Source organism: Sitophilus oryzae, unplaced genomic scaffold, assembly GCF_002938485.1.
Source record: "Sitophilus oryzae breed Bouriz unplaced genomic scaffold, Soryzae_2.0 scaffold_1442_pilon_pilon, whole genome shotgun sequence".
Classification (NCBI taxonomy): Eukaryota; Metazoa; Arthropoda; class Insecta; order Coleoptera; family Curculionidae; genus Sitophilus; species Sitophilus oryzae.
The window spans coordinates 4,604,050-4,623,614 of NW_022146107.1; the positions used below are offsets into that span (position 1 = coordinate 4,604,050).

A 19,565-nucleotide genomic window follows, 5' to 3' on the forward strand; every position below is an offset into this window, starting at 1 on the left:
TCCAGTTCTTTTCACAGCTCATGAGGGACACGGCGCAGTACGCGACTCAGCGAATGCCGCCGGACATTGTGGACGTGTCCACCATCGAGAAGTTGCAATTTATGAACTGCTCCACATCACCACAATCTCTATCTGGCCAAAGTGTGAGTAGATCAGCGATAATACACTCAGATGCATAAAAACGCAACGGAAAAGTTTTTTCGTCAAGTTTAAAGTGTTTTATATTTGTTTTATTTTTAGTAATATTTTCATAATTTTTTTAGCAAACTTTTTTAATTCATATATTCAGTTTTTTATACACTTTAGTATGAGCCTGGTTATACAGGGTTAATTGAAGGGTTGTTCTTTACCCTAACTTTAAAATACTCTGTCCAGTAGTTTCGTAAGTTTTTTCGTCCTAAAACTGTAGTTTTCGATCGGAACCATGTCTCTTGAGCTTTTTGTTTTTTGGCTCATATTAACACATGCCTTGGTTAATTTTTAAGAGCGAAATGAACTTGCCATCAACAATTTACAATTTCTTTAACTATCATTACTTTATGATTTTATTTTTCAATATCAAGTGCTGACTATTGTGGTCATATCTACACAGATTAGACCTCTTAATTAAAATTTGAGAAACGTTAAAAAGTAACGATATAGGCTTGGTTTTAATAAATATTAGTAACACCATAGATTAGGTATACTATATGTATACAGATAAAAATCTTATCCCTAATTCGTGGTACGAAAATTGTTTTTTATGACGATGAGCAAACGAGTAAAATTTCCTGTGCGCAAAAATAAACTCGCGTAAAATAACAATAAACAGCGTAATAGAGAGATATCGGTAAACCGAATAGCGTGCATGGACGTTAATAAGGCCAGGTGTTATTTCCTTTACGTGAGGTAGTATTAACTCTCTTCATTTATAGTTATCGGATCGGAAAGAATTCTGTTCGCGTCGCGTCCGCTATTTAAACTTAACCTAACTTTGAATTTAAAACTTTGAAATTGTTTTGTTTACTAGGTATTTTAAAACTAAAGGGCTAAAGTGTTTATTTCCAGTGCTTTATTGTTCAACGTCTGCCAGTGGGTTTAGGGCAACAAGCAACAAATTCCATTAGAAGGGCTAAGTCGTCATCTGCTGTAAACCTAAGCCTCTTTATAGGTTCTTTAATATTGGAAGAGGTGGAATCCATATTTTGGGCCATATTTATTTAATTCAAACTAATCCCAGCTACGTAAATATCAAATTACCTAATAAAACTAAAGTAATAATTCAAAACAATTCAAACATAACCTAAAATAAAAAATCTTGCCGGCCATTTAAGCAATTTTTAAACGTTATTTAGAAATAGCGTTTGGTAATTCAAGAACAGTTTAACTCCACTATTCTTGGAGTGTAATTGATCCGCAAATTAGCGTCAGGCGGTAACGTTATTAGCGGGCGTTCCGTTGTAAATTGACTCGCGCATATCGTAACCATGATAAGGTACGCGTAAATACTGCATGACGCTATTCGGTTTTCCGATATCTCTCTAATAACTGTGCCGGTCAGGCGCTGTGCACAATTTTAGAGACCATAAGTGGGCGTGCTATGTGCGCAAACTAGTAACCTAACTAGTGCCCGATTCCGAAAATTGGAACCACGAAAAACAATAAAGAAAAAACAAAGTTTATAATCTGTATAATCTGTGGTAACACTAACAGAACTAAGGATATTAAAAAAATAACTGTAATAACTAAGTGTACAAACAAACAAAAACCTTAAAAAAACTCTCCCCGGCTGTTATAACTGTCTGTAGATGTCGGTTCATACTGTTAATGAGGCTACAAATATATTCTGTTTTGTTTTCCCATTCTTCTTCAAGGACCAAGCGCATATTCAAAATTTCGGCCATTTTCGACAATATCAATGACTTTTGCACAACCTTCGACACTATATCAATCGTAGGAAAATCAAGAAATCAATAACTATATTCAATCGTACACAAAAACAATCACCAAAGCCATCTCGTCATTAGGAAGAATAACATCAAAAAGTAACGATAATTGAAAAAATTGCAAAATATTTGTGGCAAGTTCATTTTGCTCTTAAAAATTAACCAACATGACATGAGACAAACAACAAAATGCCCAGGAGACATGGTTCTGACCAAAAATAATGTTTCAGGAAAATTTGTTCATGAAATTATTGCACAGGGTGTTTTAAATATAGCGTCACAAAAACAACTCTTTGGTTAACCCTGTAAATAAGTCAAATACTAAAGTTTATAATAAACTGAGTTTACGAATTAAAGTCGGTATATTATACGGTATGCTAAAAAAAATCAAGGAAATACGACTAAAAATTAAAAAAAAATATAACATTTTAAACTTGACCAAAAATTTTCCGTTGGGTTTGTTTTTCATCTGAGTGAATAAAAAAATGGGGCACCATAATAATGAGATTGTTAATATTTGTTTTCAGGTGACGGTACATAATTCTACGCCAGTGTCTTATACCCCTTTGTCGAGTAGTATAAACCAAAAAGACATTGCTTGCGGTACGAATCAGAGTAAGAGTAAACGGAAAAAATCTGGAAATAGTTCGAAAGTGAACTGTGCCCGGGACGATAGTGGTCTTTCTTCTGTCTGTGATAATAATTTGGGAGAAAGAGACGTTAGCAGTATTCTTAACGGGTAAGTTACCAAAGAAAGGATTTTAACTGTTTTACAAACTGTTCAAAAATTATATTTTTTAATTAAAAATTAAAAAAAATTCCAAATTAATTTTTTTTTCGCAAAAAAAACTCATATAATCGTGTTTCTGGGATCGAAATATACTACTCCTAAAAATATTTGCACTTATTTATAGTACGAGAGCTAGCAACGCGTCGGAAAAACAAGTATTTTAAGACGTCTCTTTGATATATCTTTTACTATGCTCTCTAAAACAGCATGCGGCCCGTCTGGCTGCCGGTAAACGTTGCGTTCGCTACTGCGCATTGAAAGAAGATTCTATATTTTTATTAGTCATTTAAATTCTAGTATTGAATATAAATCGAACATGTCTCCATAGCGCAGTGCGTAGAGTTTCCGATCACGAACCGATGATTCAGATTTCGAATCCGGGTCAGGGTAAAGACTTTTTTATTTTATTTTCGTTTATATTCTGATAGAGTATTAAATATTTAGAGATATAGTATTAAATATTTGTTTTTTTTAATTACCAGAAATATTTAATACTTTTTTACTAGTGTGAATTTAAAACGAAAATAAAATAAAAAAAGTCTTTGCCCCGACCCGGATTCAAACTCTGAATCATCGGTTCGTGGTCGGAAACTCTACGCACTGCGCTATGGAGACATGTTCGATTTATATTCAATACTAGAGTTTATAGGACTAAATTAATAAAAAATATAGAACCTTCTTCCGATGCGCAGTAGTGAACGCAACGGGTATCGGCAAACAGACGGGCTGAATGCTGTACCAGAGAGCATAGTAAAAGATATATCAGAGCCAGACATCTGAAAATACTTTCTCGAAAACGTTGCTAGCTCTTAGAGTATTAAGACCAACCCTGTATAATGAAATAAAACCTCAAAGCTTAAATTTTCTCTATATTGATTTCCTTGTTTTTAATTTTTAATTATGTTTATTTATGTTATACAGGGTGGTCCGAACTGTCTTCCGGAAACTTCGGAAGCACATTCTACAGATAAAAATAAGTAAAAAAGTGCATATTAATGTACATATGTCCTAAAATGCTTAGATTCGGAGATACAGGGTGTAGAAGTTTCATTTTTATTTTGATTTTTTCCAGATAATTTCTGTCGCAACATCAATATTTGGGTGAAAATAGGTGTCTGGGAGTTTTTTGACATGAAAAATTTGATTTTGATGTCAATGTGACTCCTACTTATAGAGGGCGCCACCTACATATCGTCCCATTGCTACCAAAAGCCACTAACTTACTTTTTATTACTTCCGAGAAAAATGGGTCTAAAGATGAATTGCATTGCATAAAGATGTTATAGTTAGTAACTATTCGGTATTAAAATAAAACATAAATAGCCAGAAATCGTAGTTAATGACATTTGCAATCGATTCTCCGATTCAAAACATAGTGATTGAATTTGGTTGTTCGGAAAAATGTTAGTTAGTGACTTTTGGCAGCAATAGGACAATATTTTTTAACTGGTTTTAAGAGTAATAATTTTTCATCCGTACTTGTATAAAACTACATAGTGAAAGAATGTACATCCCCGTGATTTTTTACGCAAAAAATGTCTCTTGGTAAATATCGCTACGAATAACCGTTCTCAAGATATTTAGAATGGAAATAGTCGATACATGTCATGATTGAGAAAAAATAATACGTTGAGTATAGATTGTTATTTGACTGAAATAATAAATTTTGGAAATTTTTATTTTTTTAAATTAATTATAAATTTTTCTGCGAAAAGATAATGATAAAACAGTTTCTGGGGAACTTTTGGCACAAAAGCATTTCAAATTTATGAGCCTAATAACTATTTAGTCAACATGTTTAGTTTATGTTAATGATGACAGGTATTGATAATTTTGATTCCAAATATCTCGAGAAATATTACTCGTAGTGATTTTTACCAAGAGACCTTTTTTTACGTAAAAAACGTCGTAAATGTATATTTTTTTACTCAGTAGTTTTATACAGGTACAAGTGAAAAGTTATTACATTTCAAACCAATTAAAAAATATGCAGGTGGCTCCCTCGACAAGTAGGAGTCATATTAATATCAAAATCAAATTTATCATGTCAAAAAACTTCCAGGCACCAATTTTCATCCAAATATTGACGTTACTTCAGAAATTATTTGGAAAAAATCTCTGAAACTAAGCATTTCGGGACATACATTTATACGAACGTTTTTACTACTGTATTTATTAAAATCAGGATGGTCTGACCAGTACATTTATTTATATAGGATTAGATTAAAACCTTTATTTTTCGTTTAGATTGGTTCTTCAATAATACTCTTTTCCATTGGCGACAAGCCTAGAATTCTTTTCAGGAAATGTTTCAAACAAAGGTTTAAAACGGTGTACAGTGGTTTCCCTTAATTAGCTGCGCGGTCATAACTGTTAGATATCTAGATATAGCTTGACTGCACCTTTTTTAATAGAACTTGATATAGTGAACGCCACGAATGTTTGGGAGTGATTCATCGCTTGATGAAGTTAGAATCGACACGCGCGCTATCATTTTTACATTAAGAACGTAAATTTTTACCGCAGACGTAGGTTTTTAAAGGCCCGGTCTAATCATCTGCCTGCGCTCCTCCTACTTATTCTAAAATGTTAGCGTGAATGACAAAGACGATACTATATCGCGTTTCTTTGATTGATTCGTTTTTATGCGTCAATCCATTGGTGTTCTTGCAGTGCGATCAATGGGGCATTCCAGTATATATTTATAACCACATATATGTTTTGACAAGACTTTGATAATTTGCTGGAATCCTTTTTTAAGTAATTTGTTACTAATAAATATTGTTGTAATATTCACCAATAATAATAAATTTAAAATTTCATGCACAAAAACAACATAAACGACAGATTATATATTGATTATTATATGACTTGAAACACCACGACACTGGAATTAAGTTTTATGTAACCTTGAACTGATTAGTTCACGTGGTAGCGACCGATGAATCGCTCCCAAACATTCGTGGCATCTACTATAACAAATAGTGCTAAATAAATGTATATAAAATTTTTTTATTAAAATATTTAATGTAATATGTATTAAAAAAATTGGGCCCAGTTCGTTTGATTTACATTTTAAGTTCTAACTATTCTGAAAGATATACAGATTATGTTTGCACATATGTACATGTTTTTTCGTATTGAAGAGGTCAAATTTATTTTAAATGTTGAAAAAATAAAAGAGACAGTTGTTTCATTTTATAAACACAATACTATTGTCAATTGATATACAGTGTGTCCACGAAACAAGTTGACACGAAGAGGAAAAAATAAGTTACTTTTATTTTAAGACAAAAAGTCAATCTTTAACCACCCGGTATAAGATCCGGCGGCAATTCGCGGCAGCCAGTGGCAATTAATTTACATGCAATATACTTTAAGCAACAAGTATTATCATGCCGTTTAAGATGATTTGAAAGGGAAAGTAGTTAAAAGTCTTAAAGAGTGACAAGCAAAAATGTAAAAATACAATTTTTGTTGCCTTCAAATAAATTGCCATAAACTAATATTACTTAGGTTTAATTAAGTGCAAAAAAGAAAAAAAAACAGTTCTTTTTACCTTCTTTTCGAACGTCCATTACAGAAAAGGCAACAGCTTTTATCAATTTTAATAAAATAAGTAATTAATTGGCGTTATCTGAAAACTGTTTGTCAGCTTGATACGAGTAGCAAAAAGGTGACATTTCTAATAAAAAAGCGCTACACTAGGCTTACTTGATTTTGTTATTTACTATGTATCGTTTACAAGGGAATATAAGAAAAGTATTAGCAACAGTTTCATGCAAACATTTTGAAATTAATATTTCTAAGTAATGATCTATCTGGGAACCACTGTGCGATGGTTTAAAACAATTCTGCAATGGTGTTCTACAGATCATAATACCAAATATAAATTTTTAGTCACGTGACTACGCTTGACGGAAACTTAACTTGAAGGAAACAAAAATAAATTACTTCTAAATATATTAAACAGTTATTATGTACATCATCACAACACACCTTCTTAACAGCACTTAAGGGACATAAAGAGCCATTTCGGGTTCAAAAAATTCTAATAAGCTTGCGATAAGTTTTTTGCAACGGCTATTAAGCTATCTTGTACACTTCGGCTTATAAACATGTTTGAAATACTTTTTTAAAAGCAACATGTTTAAAACTTAACAACTCTGATTTTTAGGGTATCAGATGAGATTTTCTCGTCTCCGGAACCAAGTAACCAATCAAATAGCCCACCGCCAGTAGTGATTCTGTCAGGCCATAACAAAGACGTTCCCTCGGGTCTCGTTTTTGGTTTCGACATTAACGAGCAACTCTTACTCGAAGACAGTGGCGGAGGGGGCGGGGAAATAAGTTTATTAGTTAGTAGCCAAAATATTAGTGAGAATGTAAGTAAATTCATATCGATAAAATATTAAGGACGCCATAATAGTTTGTGTATTCTTGTAGACGACCGAGAATAGTGTAGAAACGTCACATTCTAAAGCTGAGGAATGGGCTAAACGTTACAAACCCCCGGCCAATAGCGAAAAGAATCTGATAAAACACAACCACGACAAAATTGTTAGTTATATATCGTCCGGTAAGTGCAATCAATATTTGTTACCTTTTTTTATTAGTAAATCAAATTAACTATTGTCGGACCCTGTATAATGTATAAGTAATCTATAACTTTGAATAAGAAGACTAAGGAAGGAGCATATCAAAAATCTTAGGTACACCGCGATGGGCCTCAAATATGGCCGACTTAAATTCCGGTTTATCAGTGTCGTTTTAATTTTATTTAAAAAATGTAAAACTATGATGTAGGGTAGACGTGGGGTAGACTCAATAATTTGTTGTTTTATTTTACGTTGTGAATAAATGTTGGTAGTTATTAAAATTGTTATAAAAATATATAATTCTAATAAAAATAGATAAGTTATAATAAGTATTTCTTACCACAAACATCCGATACGCTACTGAAGCAGGTAAGTCAAATTAACGTATCTAAATTCTTTGACATCTAATCTTTGACAAGTAATAAATAAAAGCTAAAATGCAAGAAAAATATATAATTTAGTTAATTTAAGTGAATTTCATAAATGATCGGTTTACTACACGTATGTATATTATATAGCCACTTACTAGCGAAAAGTTGTTCCATTATTTCACTCAATTTTTGCCGAGATCTACCGCACGCTACACAACCAACTATTTTTGAGTCTTTTTCGATAAATCGCGATAGTGCCACTGTTAATTTAAGTGCTACCACAATTTCCATCTAGATTTACTGCCTTTATACAACTATCAGTAGTAGAATAAATAATAAATAACATAAAATAAGCTCCGTAAAGACTGACAAATCCACAAAATTTCAAATCAGATTCAAATGTGTCAAATGAATCGTCAAACATAACTGTCAAGGATCCCCACCCTAGAGTGCTTTTATGGCGCTTTTTCCGCCCACCATGCATGAATACATGGATAGCATTATGCTCCTTCCTTAGTCTTCTTATTCAAAGAATCTATAACGCTTGTTTAGTATACCGGATGCGTCTTAAAAGCGGTTCACCCTTATAATTTTTTTATTTTTTCAGATAAAAAAAATTTTTGTCTGTTAGTATATGACATAAATTAGGATTGATTGACGTATTAATTTATTTTCGGTCACTTTCTGTTTCAAATGACTACAACTTTTAATTTTTAAATGGCACCTTCGGTATTTTTTTAATTTGTTCGATAGAAAATGACTCTCTGAATAAAATGACATATCATAATGTCAACTTTTTTTCCATATAGTTTATTTGAAATTGTAACATGCAGTTCATAACGACAATTTGACTCGAAATACCAAGTGTATGGTACCAAATTACACGTAAAAAAATGCTTTTTCCAAATATGCTAATGAACCACCCTTGTTTTATTTGAAAAAATTGAGGTATGATTAAAAATACGATTTAGGCATTTTTTTAACTGGCTAGGATATGACACGAAAAACATTAGTCGATCAAATCTATTTTTCCAAGGCTCCTTGATTAAAAATTAGTGTTGTTAACACAGCCATGGCACTCTATAGAAATCTGACTCAAAAATGTCAAAAGTTGACATATGATATGTCGTTCTATTTAGTGTGTCATTTTTTATCAAATAAAGTAAAAATGTAAAGTAAAAAATTAAAAGTTGTAGTCATTTCCGGTGAAACAGGAAGGGACCGAAAACAATTGAATGCGTCAATCAATCCTAATTTATGTCATATATACTAACGTACTAAATCTCGTTTTTTATCTGTAAAAATAAAAAAGTTACAGGGGCGAGCCACTTTTGAGACGCACCCGGTATATTTGTTTATATTTTTTTCAGCCTGGGACAACGTTATCGGCCAAAACTTTCAATATTACTCCGATGAGTTATAAGAACTCGGACTAGTCCTACCTGTGTTAGTGATAAAGTGAGACTTGATTATAAATCTATATCGTAAAAAGTGCTTAAGAAGAGACTATTTTAGTAATAACGAAACTTAATTTATATAAATAATAACGAGGAGAATACCATACACCCGATACTAGTCACGAATTTGAACATCTAACTGTAGCGTAAGTTTAAAATAATGCGAGAAAATTGTAAAAAAATATATTTTAATCTGAAACGAGCCACGCTTCGAGCTTTTTTTCCGGAAAGCTATGGATATGGTGGGCGCGAAAAAGCAGTGCGAAAAAAGTGTTCCCTTACCGATGGACCTAGTTTTGTTATAGTGAAAATCCTGTTAAAGTGCTATAATGTAAAATGTCGTCACAAAAAATCAGCAATACTGCGAAGTAGCTAACGATAGAGGCTCCAAAACGTTTTAGAGACCCCGCAGGCGCTCAGTTCTCTGACGCAGACGGACTGCCAGGTCAGTTTGACTAGTTTTAAAGTAACAGTACTTCTTAAATTGTTAAACTTTTTAACTCTATTTGCTTCTGAAAAATTTTTCGTCATATTTAAAGTGTTATATTTTTTATTTTTATCCCAATTTTCATGATTTTTTTACAAACTGTTTATAAATATATCAACTTAATTCATAAACTCAGTGTTTTATTGGGCTTTATTATAAAGGGTTTATCGAATGGTTCTTTTTTACCCTAACTTTAAAACACCCTGTGCATTAACTTCGTAAGCAAATTTTCCTAAAACATTATTTTTCTGTCAGAACCATGTTGTCGCCGGAGCATTTTGTTGTTTGTCTCATGTTAACACATGCGTTGGTTAATTTTTAAGAGCAAAATAGGAACTTGCTACAAATATTTTACAATTTTTTCAATTGTCGTTACTTTTTGATGTTATTCTTCATAATGACAAAGTGGCTTTGGTGATTATTGTTGTGTACGATTGAATATGGTTCTTAATGTGAAGATTGTGCAAAAGTCGTTGATCTTGTTGAAGATGACCGAAATTATGAATATTCGCTTGGTCCTTGAAGAAGAATGGGAAAACATAACACTATATATTTGCGGCCTCATTAACAGTATGAACCAACGTCTACAGACAGTATTCGAGTATTTTTACAACTTTTTTTCTGTTTGGACACTTAGTTATTACAGTTATTTTCGTTAATATCTTTAGTTCTGTTAGTAATATTTATTAAAATGAAGCCTGTATCGTTACTTTTTAACGTTTTTTAAATTTAAATATAGAGTTCTAATCAGTGTCGATATGACATTACGACAATAGTCACCAACGCCACCTGGTGATATTAAAAAATAACATCATAAAATAATGATGGTTGAAAAAATTGCAAAAAGTTCATTTCGCTCTTAAAAATTAACCAAGGCGTTTGTGGACATGAGTCAAAAAAGAAAATGCTCAATAGACATGGTTCTGACCGAAAAATAATGTTTTAGGAAAACTTACTCACGAAATTATTGCACAGGGTGTTTTTAATTTAAGGTAAAAAACAACCCCTCAATTAACCCTGTATAATAAGCCAAATACTAAGGTTTATAAATAACTGAGTTTATGAATTTGATAGATTTATATACAGTTTGCTAAAAAAATTGTGAAAATACTTTAAAAATTTTCGTTGCGTGTTTTTGCATATGAGTGTATAATAAAAACATACTTATCTTTCACAGGTTCAGGCTTGGTTTCAGCCAACTTTTCCACAATTCTGCACCAATCTAAAAAGCCCTTTTTTGTACGTTCTTGGATATTGCTCCATAACTCTGGAGCCCATGGAATATTCTCTATGCTACAACAAAATATTAGTATACCGCCTTAAATTAGATTGTTAAAGTACTACAACGGCACAAAAACTGAATAAAAAAGGTTTACAGTAACTTTATACCCCGAAAAATAGACTTACATACTGAAATACAAGTCTTCCAACGAATTCACAAGGAATTCAAAAAAATCTGAAAAAAAAATTAACAGGCATGCATGGGTTCAGGTTTCGAAGTTTGCAGAGGCGGCCTGACCGATAAAACTGAGCGTCTGCGGGGACCTTTATCGAAAACACAAAACGTTTTGGAGCCAACTCTACTTTTTTTTTCGCGACAACTTTTTATCTTACTTCGCATATACATTTATTTTCCTATTAGTGATATTTATTTCTTTACAAAAAAAAACTATTTTTGTGATTACAATACGATAAAATAGCTTTTTTTCGAAAGTTTGTGGTATAATTCACTTCCAAACGAACTGGTTAATTGCCTTTTTTTAATTGTGTTTAAATTGAAGTACGATATGCATGTTATTAAAATAAAAAAAGGTAATTGACTGGTTGAAGACTACTCCATGTTGTGGGGTATATTGCTTAGTTGATTAGATTGAAATTAGAAAACTGATTTAATTGGGTAAATATCTAAAATAATTATTTACTTGCAATGTGAGAAGATAGATTATCATTTATTTTAAAGTTCAATATTTTTTGTTCTAGTGGTCCAATTTTGTTGATTTTTTAAGAAATTCCTAGCTGAATTATTTGACTTTTTATCCTCTTTTTAAATTAAAAATTTGTGTCCCCATCTGTCTATTATACGAGGGAAAACAGAATGTTGCTATTTATTTTACCGAAAGTTTGAAACACCCTGTGGAATGTATTAAACGAGTAAGGAATATATAAAAAACTTTATCATCAAGGTGCGTCTTTTCTCGATTACTTGTTTTTTGATTCATCCCAATAGCTTTATTTTTGTTGGAGATATTCGCTTTTGAAGAAGATTGTACCAATTAATAACAATTTTAGCATTAAAAGTTTTCTTTTGTTTTGGTCCTTATCAAGACACCTATGAATTAATGTTTATTGTTTTTTGTAACGTCACTGTCATTGACAGTTACTCGGGAGGGATGATTTTAAGTCTAGAAATTATCCACTATTGTTGCCTTAATTGAACATGGCGGAGATCAACTTCTGTACTTAAAACCAAATCAGTTAGACAGGAAACTGCCAACATACATTAATAATATGACTTTTCCGTGACAGTGACATTAGAAAAAAAAATAAACTCTATTTCATAGGTGTGATGAGGACCAAAAGCAAAGGCATGCTTTTAAAGCTAAAATTACTGTAAAACTATACTGTCTTCTTTAAAAGTGAATATTTCCAATAAAAATAAAGCTATTGAGATGAACGAAAAAACAAACTATTGAGAAAGGGTGCATCTTGATGGTAAAGTGGTTTTTAAATCCCTTACTTTGTTAAACCATTCTACAGGGTGTTTCAAACTTTCACCAAAATAATAACAGTTTGTTTACCCTCGTATAATAGGCAAAAGGAGAACTTAATTTTTAATTTATAAATAGAGGCTAAAAAGTCAAATAATCCAGCAACAAACAAATTGCTTAAAAAATCATCAAAATCGGCCCACTAGATCAAAATTTATTCAACTTTAAGGCACATGAAAATTTTGTGGTGTCAAAAAATGTCTACTAATTGTTTGCGTTTGGTGTATCTAGGCGTTGAACAAACTATATGTCACTTTGAGAAATCATACTTAATCTAACAGTTGCAAAAATCTAACCAATAAATCAGTTTTCGCACTTTAAGCGCCATTCTATTTTGAGAATTTTGTTATAATAAAAGCCAGAAAACAAAACAAAAATCCATATACATATAAATACTGTAAAAAAAGTCTGTAAATTATACCTAGATAGTTATATAACACGAAAAAACATATAAGTAGCTTTAAAAAAATTGCAAAACTGTCACGCAATGTTGTTAAAGCTAAAAAGAAACTGTTACTATGATGTGTATATTTAGAATTTTTATTGTTTTTTTATTTGCCAGTGTGTTTCTGTTACGTTTTTTTGGTTCTTATTGGAGGTGGCAAAATGATAAGACGACGCGTTATAAAAGTGATCTTAAATAATGTAGGCACTAAAGTTTACATTTATTTTTTTTTTCTTGAGAATTATCCAGAATTTTTATACTTTAATATATTATTGTTTAAAGCATACTACTTTGATTTTTACTCATGCATTATTTTTGTCAGTATTTTCTTTTTACTTAAGTAAACTAAATTGCTCTGAAAATAATTATTAAAGTATAAAAATCACTGGGTTTATCTGAATATAAAAGTATATTCTAATGAGTTTAATTGTTTCATAAGGACATACTCAAAAAGAGCAACAGTTTTAGTCAAAGGACGTTTTTTACGAAAAGTGTTTTCTTGTGATGCCTCAATGCAATTAAATGAGCAGTCACGAAGTTTAAGACAGATTTAGGCTCATTTAGTCACATTTAGTCACAGATCGGCGTTTTATAGTAAAACATCTTTAGTCACAAACCGTTCTGTATCTGCTGCTGGGCATATTTAATTATAAATGAAACATTTTGCTACACTGCGAAACATAATGTTTTTATAAAGGTAAAAACATTGTTTTGTCAACATTTTACAACAACATTTTACTATAAAACCTCGATCTGTGATTAAATGAGCCTAAATCCGTCTTAAACCTCAGGACTGCTCATTTAATTTGCATTGAGATATCACATAAAAACTCATTTTGTAAAACACTTGACTAAAACTGTTTTGCTCTTTCTATGTACATCCAAACTAAGCAGTTTATATAAATATATCTATCGTCGCCTTGTTGCTTTAGCTGATATACAAGAATGTATGTTTTTGTTCTTTTTTTTTTATTATTTTTGTCGATACAGGGTAATCTGGTAATTATTGTTTTAGAGGAAAAATAAATTTTGTTGTTTTGTACGGTATGAGATCTGTTAATATCAATAAATCTAAATACTTGAAGAAGATTTTAAATTTAATTTTTCTGTATATTACGAACTGAGTGATTTAACTAAATATACAGGGCGATTCACGATGATGGTAGAATAGACCATGTAGATATAAAAAAAATATACTGGCGGATACCGTATGCAATTTTGTCCCAATATTGAACATTTCTCACATTAGTCTATCCTAGAGGTATAGAGGAGAGAATCACCTCCATATCTGAATAAAACAAAAATCAACCTATAACAGACCTCGATAGTTTGTCCTTCCAGTATATTATTGCATTTTTAAAACTCCTTTTTTTCTGTTATTCTTCTTTATATTTATGTCTAATAGTTTTCGAGAAAAAATATGAAGTATGTGTAATGTTGACAAAAACACGATCTTGAATAAGGATTAATAAAATTATGATTTCAGTATACTGAAACTTGAAATTTGGGTTATGTATGTATTAAGGAAAGTTTATATAATCGATCTATTTAAATAACCTATTAGATATTTTATACAGTGATGTAAAGAAGTATGTATTTATTTCCGTTTCTTATAAGAATGCCCAAATTTTCGCTATTTTTTGGATTGAATTATTTCCATAATCAAAAGATAATAAAATTATTATTCAAAAAAAGTATATCATGTTCCTATACTTAAATCTTCTAATTGCTTTAGTAGAGGCAAAGGAATAGGACATAAATATACATACTTTTTTACCTCCCTGTATGGTACCCAATCAGTTGTATTAGACAGATCGAATATATTGACTTACTTTTTAATCTATTACCAAAAATTTCAACTTTAAATATGCTTATATCTCGAAAACTATTAGAGACAGATATAGTGTAGTATAATAGAAAAGTTATGAGATATGAAAAGTAGTTTCCTAAAATGTAATAATATACCGGGTGTTCTATTTAAAATATGAAAGATACTGCCACTTTTCACAGGAAACAACCACACTGTAAAAAGAATATTATGACTGGCTTTCTATAAACATCTAATCAACCATCAACGTTGAATCACCCTGTATATCAGATACGTGTTAATATGATTGGCAGTTGAGTTATAGATTTAGTTAATATATTTAAATTTATATTAATAAAGAATTGTGATCATTATCAATGTAGAATAAGGAGTGAATATGAAATAAATAACAATGCTGATTTATCAACACAATAATTTTTTTTATTGTTGAACTTTTAAGACCGGTTTCTATGTTATAGTATTTTATAAATTTATAAAACTTTAGTATTGAATTGTTTTTTTCTAGTTCGTTTGTATGGAAGCGTAGTAATTTATTGTAAGAATAAGAACGTTATATCTGTAGTCATATTGATTATAATTTTATCTTTACTATTTAAAAAAACATATCATATACAATTTCGTTTACTATTTAGTTAAACTACAGGTTGAAACGTTTTGATAAATAGAAAAAAAAATGGTTTTCAAATTTCAAAAATACGCCAAAATATTTTGTTCGATACTTAATCTAAATAAGTATGACATCAACATATATAGATGCTTGACATACTGGGTGTTATTAAGTACATTTTAAGACAAACAGTTGATATAAACATATACCTAAAAATGTCTTTCCTTTACTATACAGGGTGTCAAAAATTTTTAAAAATAAATATTTTTTTCGTAAATATCTCTAATGATCTTTTAGACGATTTTGTTTGATTTTTTGCAATAACATTAAGGATAGTGTATCTGTTATTGTTGCTTTAATGAACATGGTAGAGATCAACTTCTGGACTATCTTTGCTAAAATAACTGCCAACAAGCAATAATATGCTTTTTCAGTGGTGTGTTGTGAAATCACTATTTCATAGCTGTGTTGATAAGGACCAAAATGCTTTTAATGCTAAAATTGTTTAGTAAAAAGTTATCACTGTCTTCTTGAAAAGCAAATATCTCGAACAAAAATGAAGATATTGAGATGAACCAAAAAGCAATCGATCGAGAAAAGATTCACTTTGATGATAAAGTGGTTTTTGAATTACTTACTTCATTAAATTATGCTACAGGGTGTTTCAAACTTTCCCTAAAATGTCAACAGATGAGGACTAACATTTTTAATTTAAAAAAATGTCTAAAAAGTCTAATAATTTAGCTACAAATTGCATAAAAATCATCAAAATGGGCCTACTAGATCAAGATATATTCAACTTTAAATTACATGAAAATTTTTAGGTGTTCAAAATTTCTGTCTTAATAGTTAAAAACTTTTTTGTCTTTTAAAATCACTCAATTAACACCCTGTATATAAATGAAATTTGGTAATTTTTTTTTATTTTGCAATGCATGATTTTTATTTAAAGTTCAATAAATGTTATTTATAATAAATTGGTTGATAAATCAGTATTAAAACAACTGACAACAGTAAGACAGAAACATACTGTGGAAAATGTTAATACAAGTTGAAGAATTCTGTTATTGATTGACAAAATTCTGTCAAAAACCAAAAAGAGACAGACTCTTATATTTTACATCTATAAATATAAATGTAAATGTACGATTTTTATTGAGATTAAATTATTGTGTAAAATGGCTGTTTAAGTGTCATTGAGACACTTTATTTAAAATTCCTTTCGAATTTGTATAATTCAATTGGTTTAGTTTAAAAAAAATACATTCATCTTTGTCAAAAAATGTAAGTTTTATGATGATTTTGTATTTATTTAATTCGCGGTGCTTGTTTTAAAAGAGACGTTTTTATATATACATATATATTTTTTGTTATTGATCATAATTACTTTATAAACATTGTTAGAATGAAACGTTTCTTTTAAAATAACTGTATGAATTTTAAAATAACCTTAGATCATGTATACTTACGTGGATAAGTAAAAAACTAGAAAAACTGTCGAAAAAAACATATCAGCGACGTACTATTATCTTATAGTCTAAGAGCTAGCAACGTTTTCGAGAAAGTATTTTAAGACGTCTGGCTCTATGATATATCTTTTATTATGCTCTCTGGAACAGCGTGCAGGCCGTCTGGCTGCCGATACACGTTGCGTTCACTACTGCGCATCCAAAGAAGATTCTCTATTTTTTACTTAGTGTTTTAAATTCTAGTATTAAATAAAAGTCGAGTAAGTCTCCATTAGCTCAGCGCGTAGAGCTTTCGCCTATGAAGCGAAGGTCAGTGGTTCGATACCGGCTGGGGTGCAACTTTTTTATTTTTTTTTTCGTGTATATTCTGATAGTAGTAATAAATATTTGCTTTTTTATCACCAGAACGGATAGCGTGTATGGGTTTATGATCCGTAGTGTATATAAGTAGAATTTGATACTTTCATTTGTTTTGAAGGATTATTGTAGTAATTAATTATTAGATAGGTTTAGGATGGTCTGGCTGCCGCGCCGGTAGGTTGCGTTCACTACTGCGCATCAAATGGGTACAGGGTGTCTTATTTTCGTCCGTTTTTTGGGATTTGGGATATCTGGGATTTCTCGTTTATGAGTGGAGATACAATGATGCGTTTTTTTCACATTACTTTGCTAGTTTTTTATGTAACTAAATATTCTACCCATAGATTTGCGCATTTTCTACACATTAACATTAATCAATCTTGTTTAAAAAGTATTATTATTTTATTTAATTTAATTTAACCAGATAATTTTGTTTTCCATCGTTATCTTAACAAACTGAACTGAAAATAAACTTGTGTAGCTTTTAGATAACAATCTGTTAAAAAAAGTATTATTAAAATGATTATTAAAATAATAAACAACAGCTGAAAAAAATATTTTGAAGAAAGACAGGCAGAAATTGCCTTCATAAAGCATTAAAATGTTAATTTTTTTTATTATTTTTAAATCTTTAAAATGAAATTATAAACAAGAAATCCCAAAAACGCACAAAAATGGGACACCCTGTACACTTGTGATGCGCAGTAGTGAACGCAACCTACCGGCGCGGCAGCCAGACCATCCTAAACCTATCTAATAATTAATTACTACAATAATCCTTCAAAACAAATGAAAGTATCAAATTCTACTTATATACACTACGGATCATAAACCCATAAGCGCCATCCGTTCTGGTGATAAAAAAGCAAATATTTAATACTGTACTATCAGAATATAAACGAAAAAAAAATAAAAAAAGTTGCACCCCCAGCCGGTATCGAACCACTGACCTTCGGCGAAAGCTCTACGCGCCGAGCTAATGGAGACTTACTTGACTTTTATTCAATACTAGAATTTAAAGCACTAAGTAAAAAATAGAGAATCTTCTTTGGATGCGCAGTAGTGAACACAACGGGTATCGGCAGCCAGACGGGCCGCATGCTGTTCCAGAGAGCATAATAAAAGATATATCAAAGAGCCAGACGTCTTAAAATGCTTGTTTTCTCGACGTTGCTAGCTCTCGTACTATTATTTCTTTATTGCACGCGGGGTACTGTTACTCTATCTATCCTTGGTCGGGTACTATATCGTCCACGCGCCAAATTTGAATATGAATTTTAAAAACTGATATACAACTATAAGGAAAGGACCATAAGATAACTTCTAAAGTAAAAACACTTGTAATTATATTAAAAATACGTTCATTTTTTAATGCGCATGCGCAAAGTAAGATACTGGGATCTATATTAAGCTTTGTAAGTGCAATAAAGAGGGTATGAAAATGGCATGTCGTGATAATGGAGACACCCTTTCTAATACTAATTTATAGCGTTGATATATCCGCGTACGTATATATTATGATCTAGGAAAAAATAAATTTTGGCTATTTTATGTACACATGTATTTACATAGATTTATATTTCGATGGTTAAAAAAATTTCTTTATTTTTTGATATCTCAAAATGTATATGAAACGCCATACATTTTTAAAGGCAATGTACAGGGTGACCCAAAATTGATCTGTTTTAACCGAAAAAAAAAACAATTTTCTGACTAGATAGAACAAAACCAACTTCTTTTTGAATTTTTAACCGTTTTGAAAGTTGCTCATAACCTTTTTATTTCGCGTAATAATAAAATTCTCTAAAGATATCCCTAATACACTTTTTAAGAAATTGAGCCCATGACATCTATGTTGATTTTATTCTGTCTAGTCAGGAAATAGTTATTTTCTGTTAAAAATCAGACCAATTTCGACCACCCTGTACATTGCCGATTATCAAATTCAAAAATAAAACTATTGATCCATCTAACCGATGTTAGATATGTCTAAACACTCTGTAAACTTTGTAAAAATTGCTATGAAATTATAAATAGACAAAAGAAGCTACATACCTTATCTTTTTTTTCGAGAGCTAGTTATTTTTGGAATGACAGTTGTCATCCTGAAAGTGTCAAATAGGTTTTATACGAAATCATTTAGTTGCATTATAAAAAGTTACTCGTTTTGAGTAACCCTTGAAAACCTGTATATCATAATATTACTGTTGTTTTTTTTTAATTTTTATTTTCTTGATATTTCTATATACAAAAAAAACTTATTACGTTTTGTTCAGAGTTAATTTTTACATAATATATAGATTTCTATATCAAGATAACATTGTAGAGCAAGATTCCAGAGCTGCCAAACCTTACTAGTTTTCTGACAAATAAAAAGTATGGGATAATATAGTATTAGTATGTGCATTGAGTGTATGCATACCTTCTAGCTTGGGCCGAAGACCAATTCACAGATACAGA

At 30.7% G+C, this 19,565-nt stretch overlaps 1 protein-coding gene across 7 annotated transcripts in view; it reads left to right on the plus strand.

Annotated features, from left to right (window-relative positions):
• LOC115877098 (probable serine/threonine-protein kinase dyrk2) overlaps positions 1-11,003 on the plus strand; it is a 53,897-nt gene extending 42,894 nt beyond the window's left edge. For 2 of the 7 annotated variants that reach the window (XM_030893179.1, XM_030893181.1), the window contains exons 15-19: positions 6-143; positions 2,453-2,664; positions 6,893-7,100; positions 7,162-7,294; positions 9,055-10,398. In XM_030893179.1, coding sequence (XP_030749039.1) covers positions 6-143; positions 2,453-2,664; positions 6,893-7,100; positions 7,162-7,294; positions 9,055-9,107 — 744 coding nt within the window. In that variant the 3' untranslated portion in view covers positions 9,108-10,398. Of the gene's footprint in view, positions 1-5; positions 144-2,452; positions 2,665-6,892; positions 7,101-7,161; positions 7,295-9,054; positions 10,400-10,805 lie in introns of those variants that run through there. The other 5 variants (XM_030893182.1, XM_030893184.1, XR_004049283.1 and 2 more) reach the window with 4 other exon arrangements.
• Positions 11,004-19,565: the final 8,562 nt, after the last annotated feature.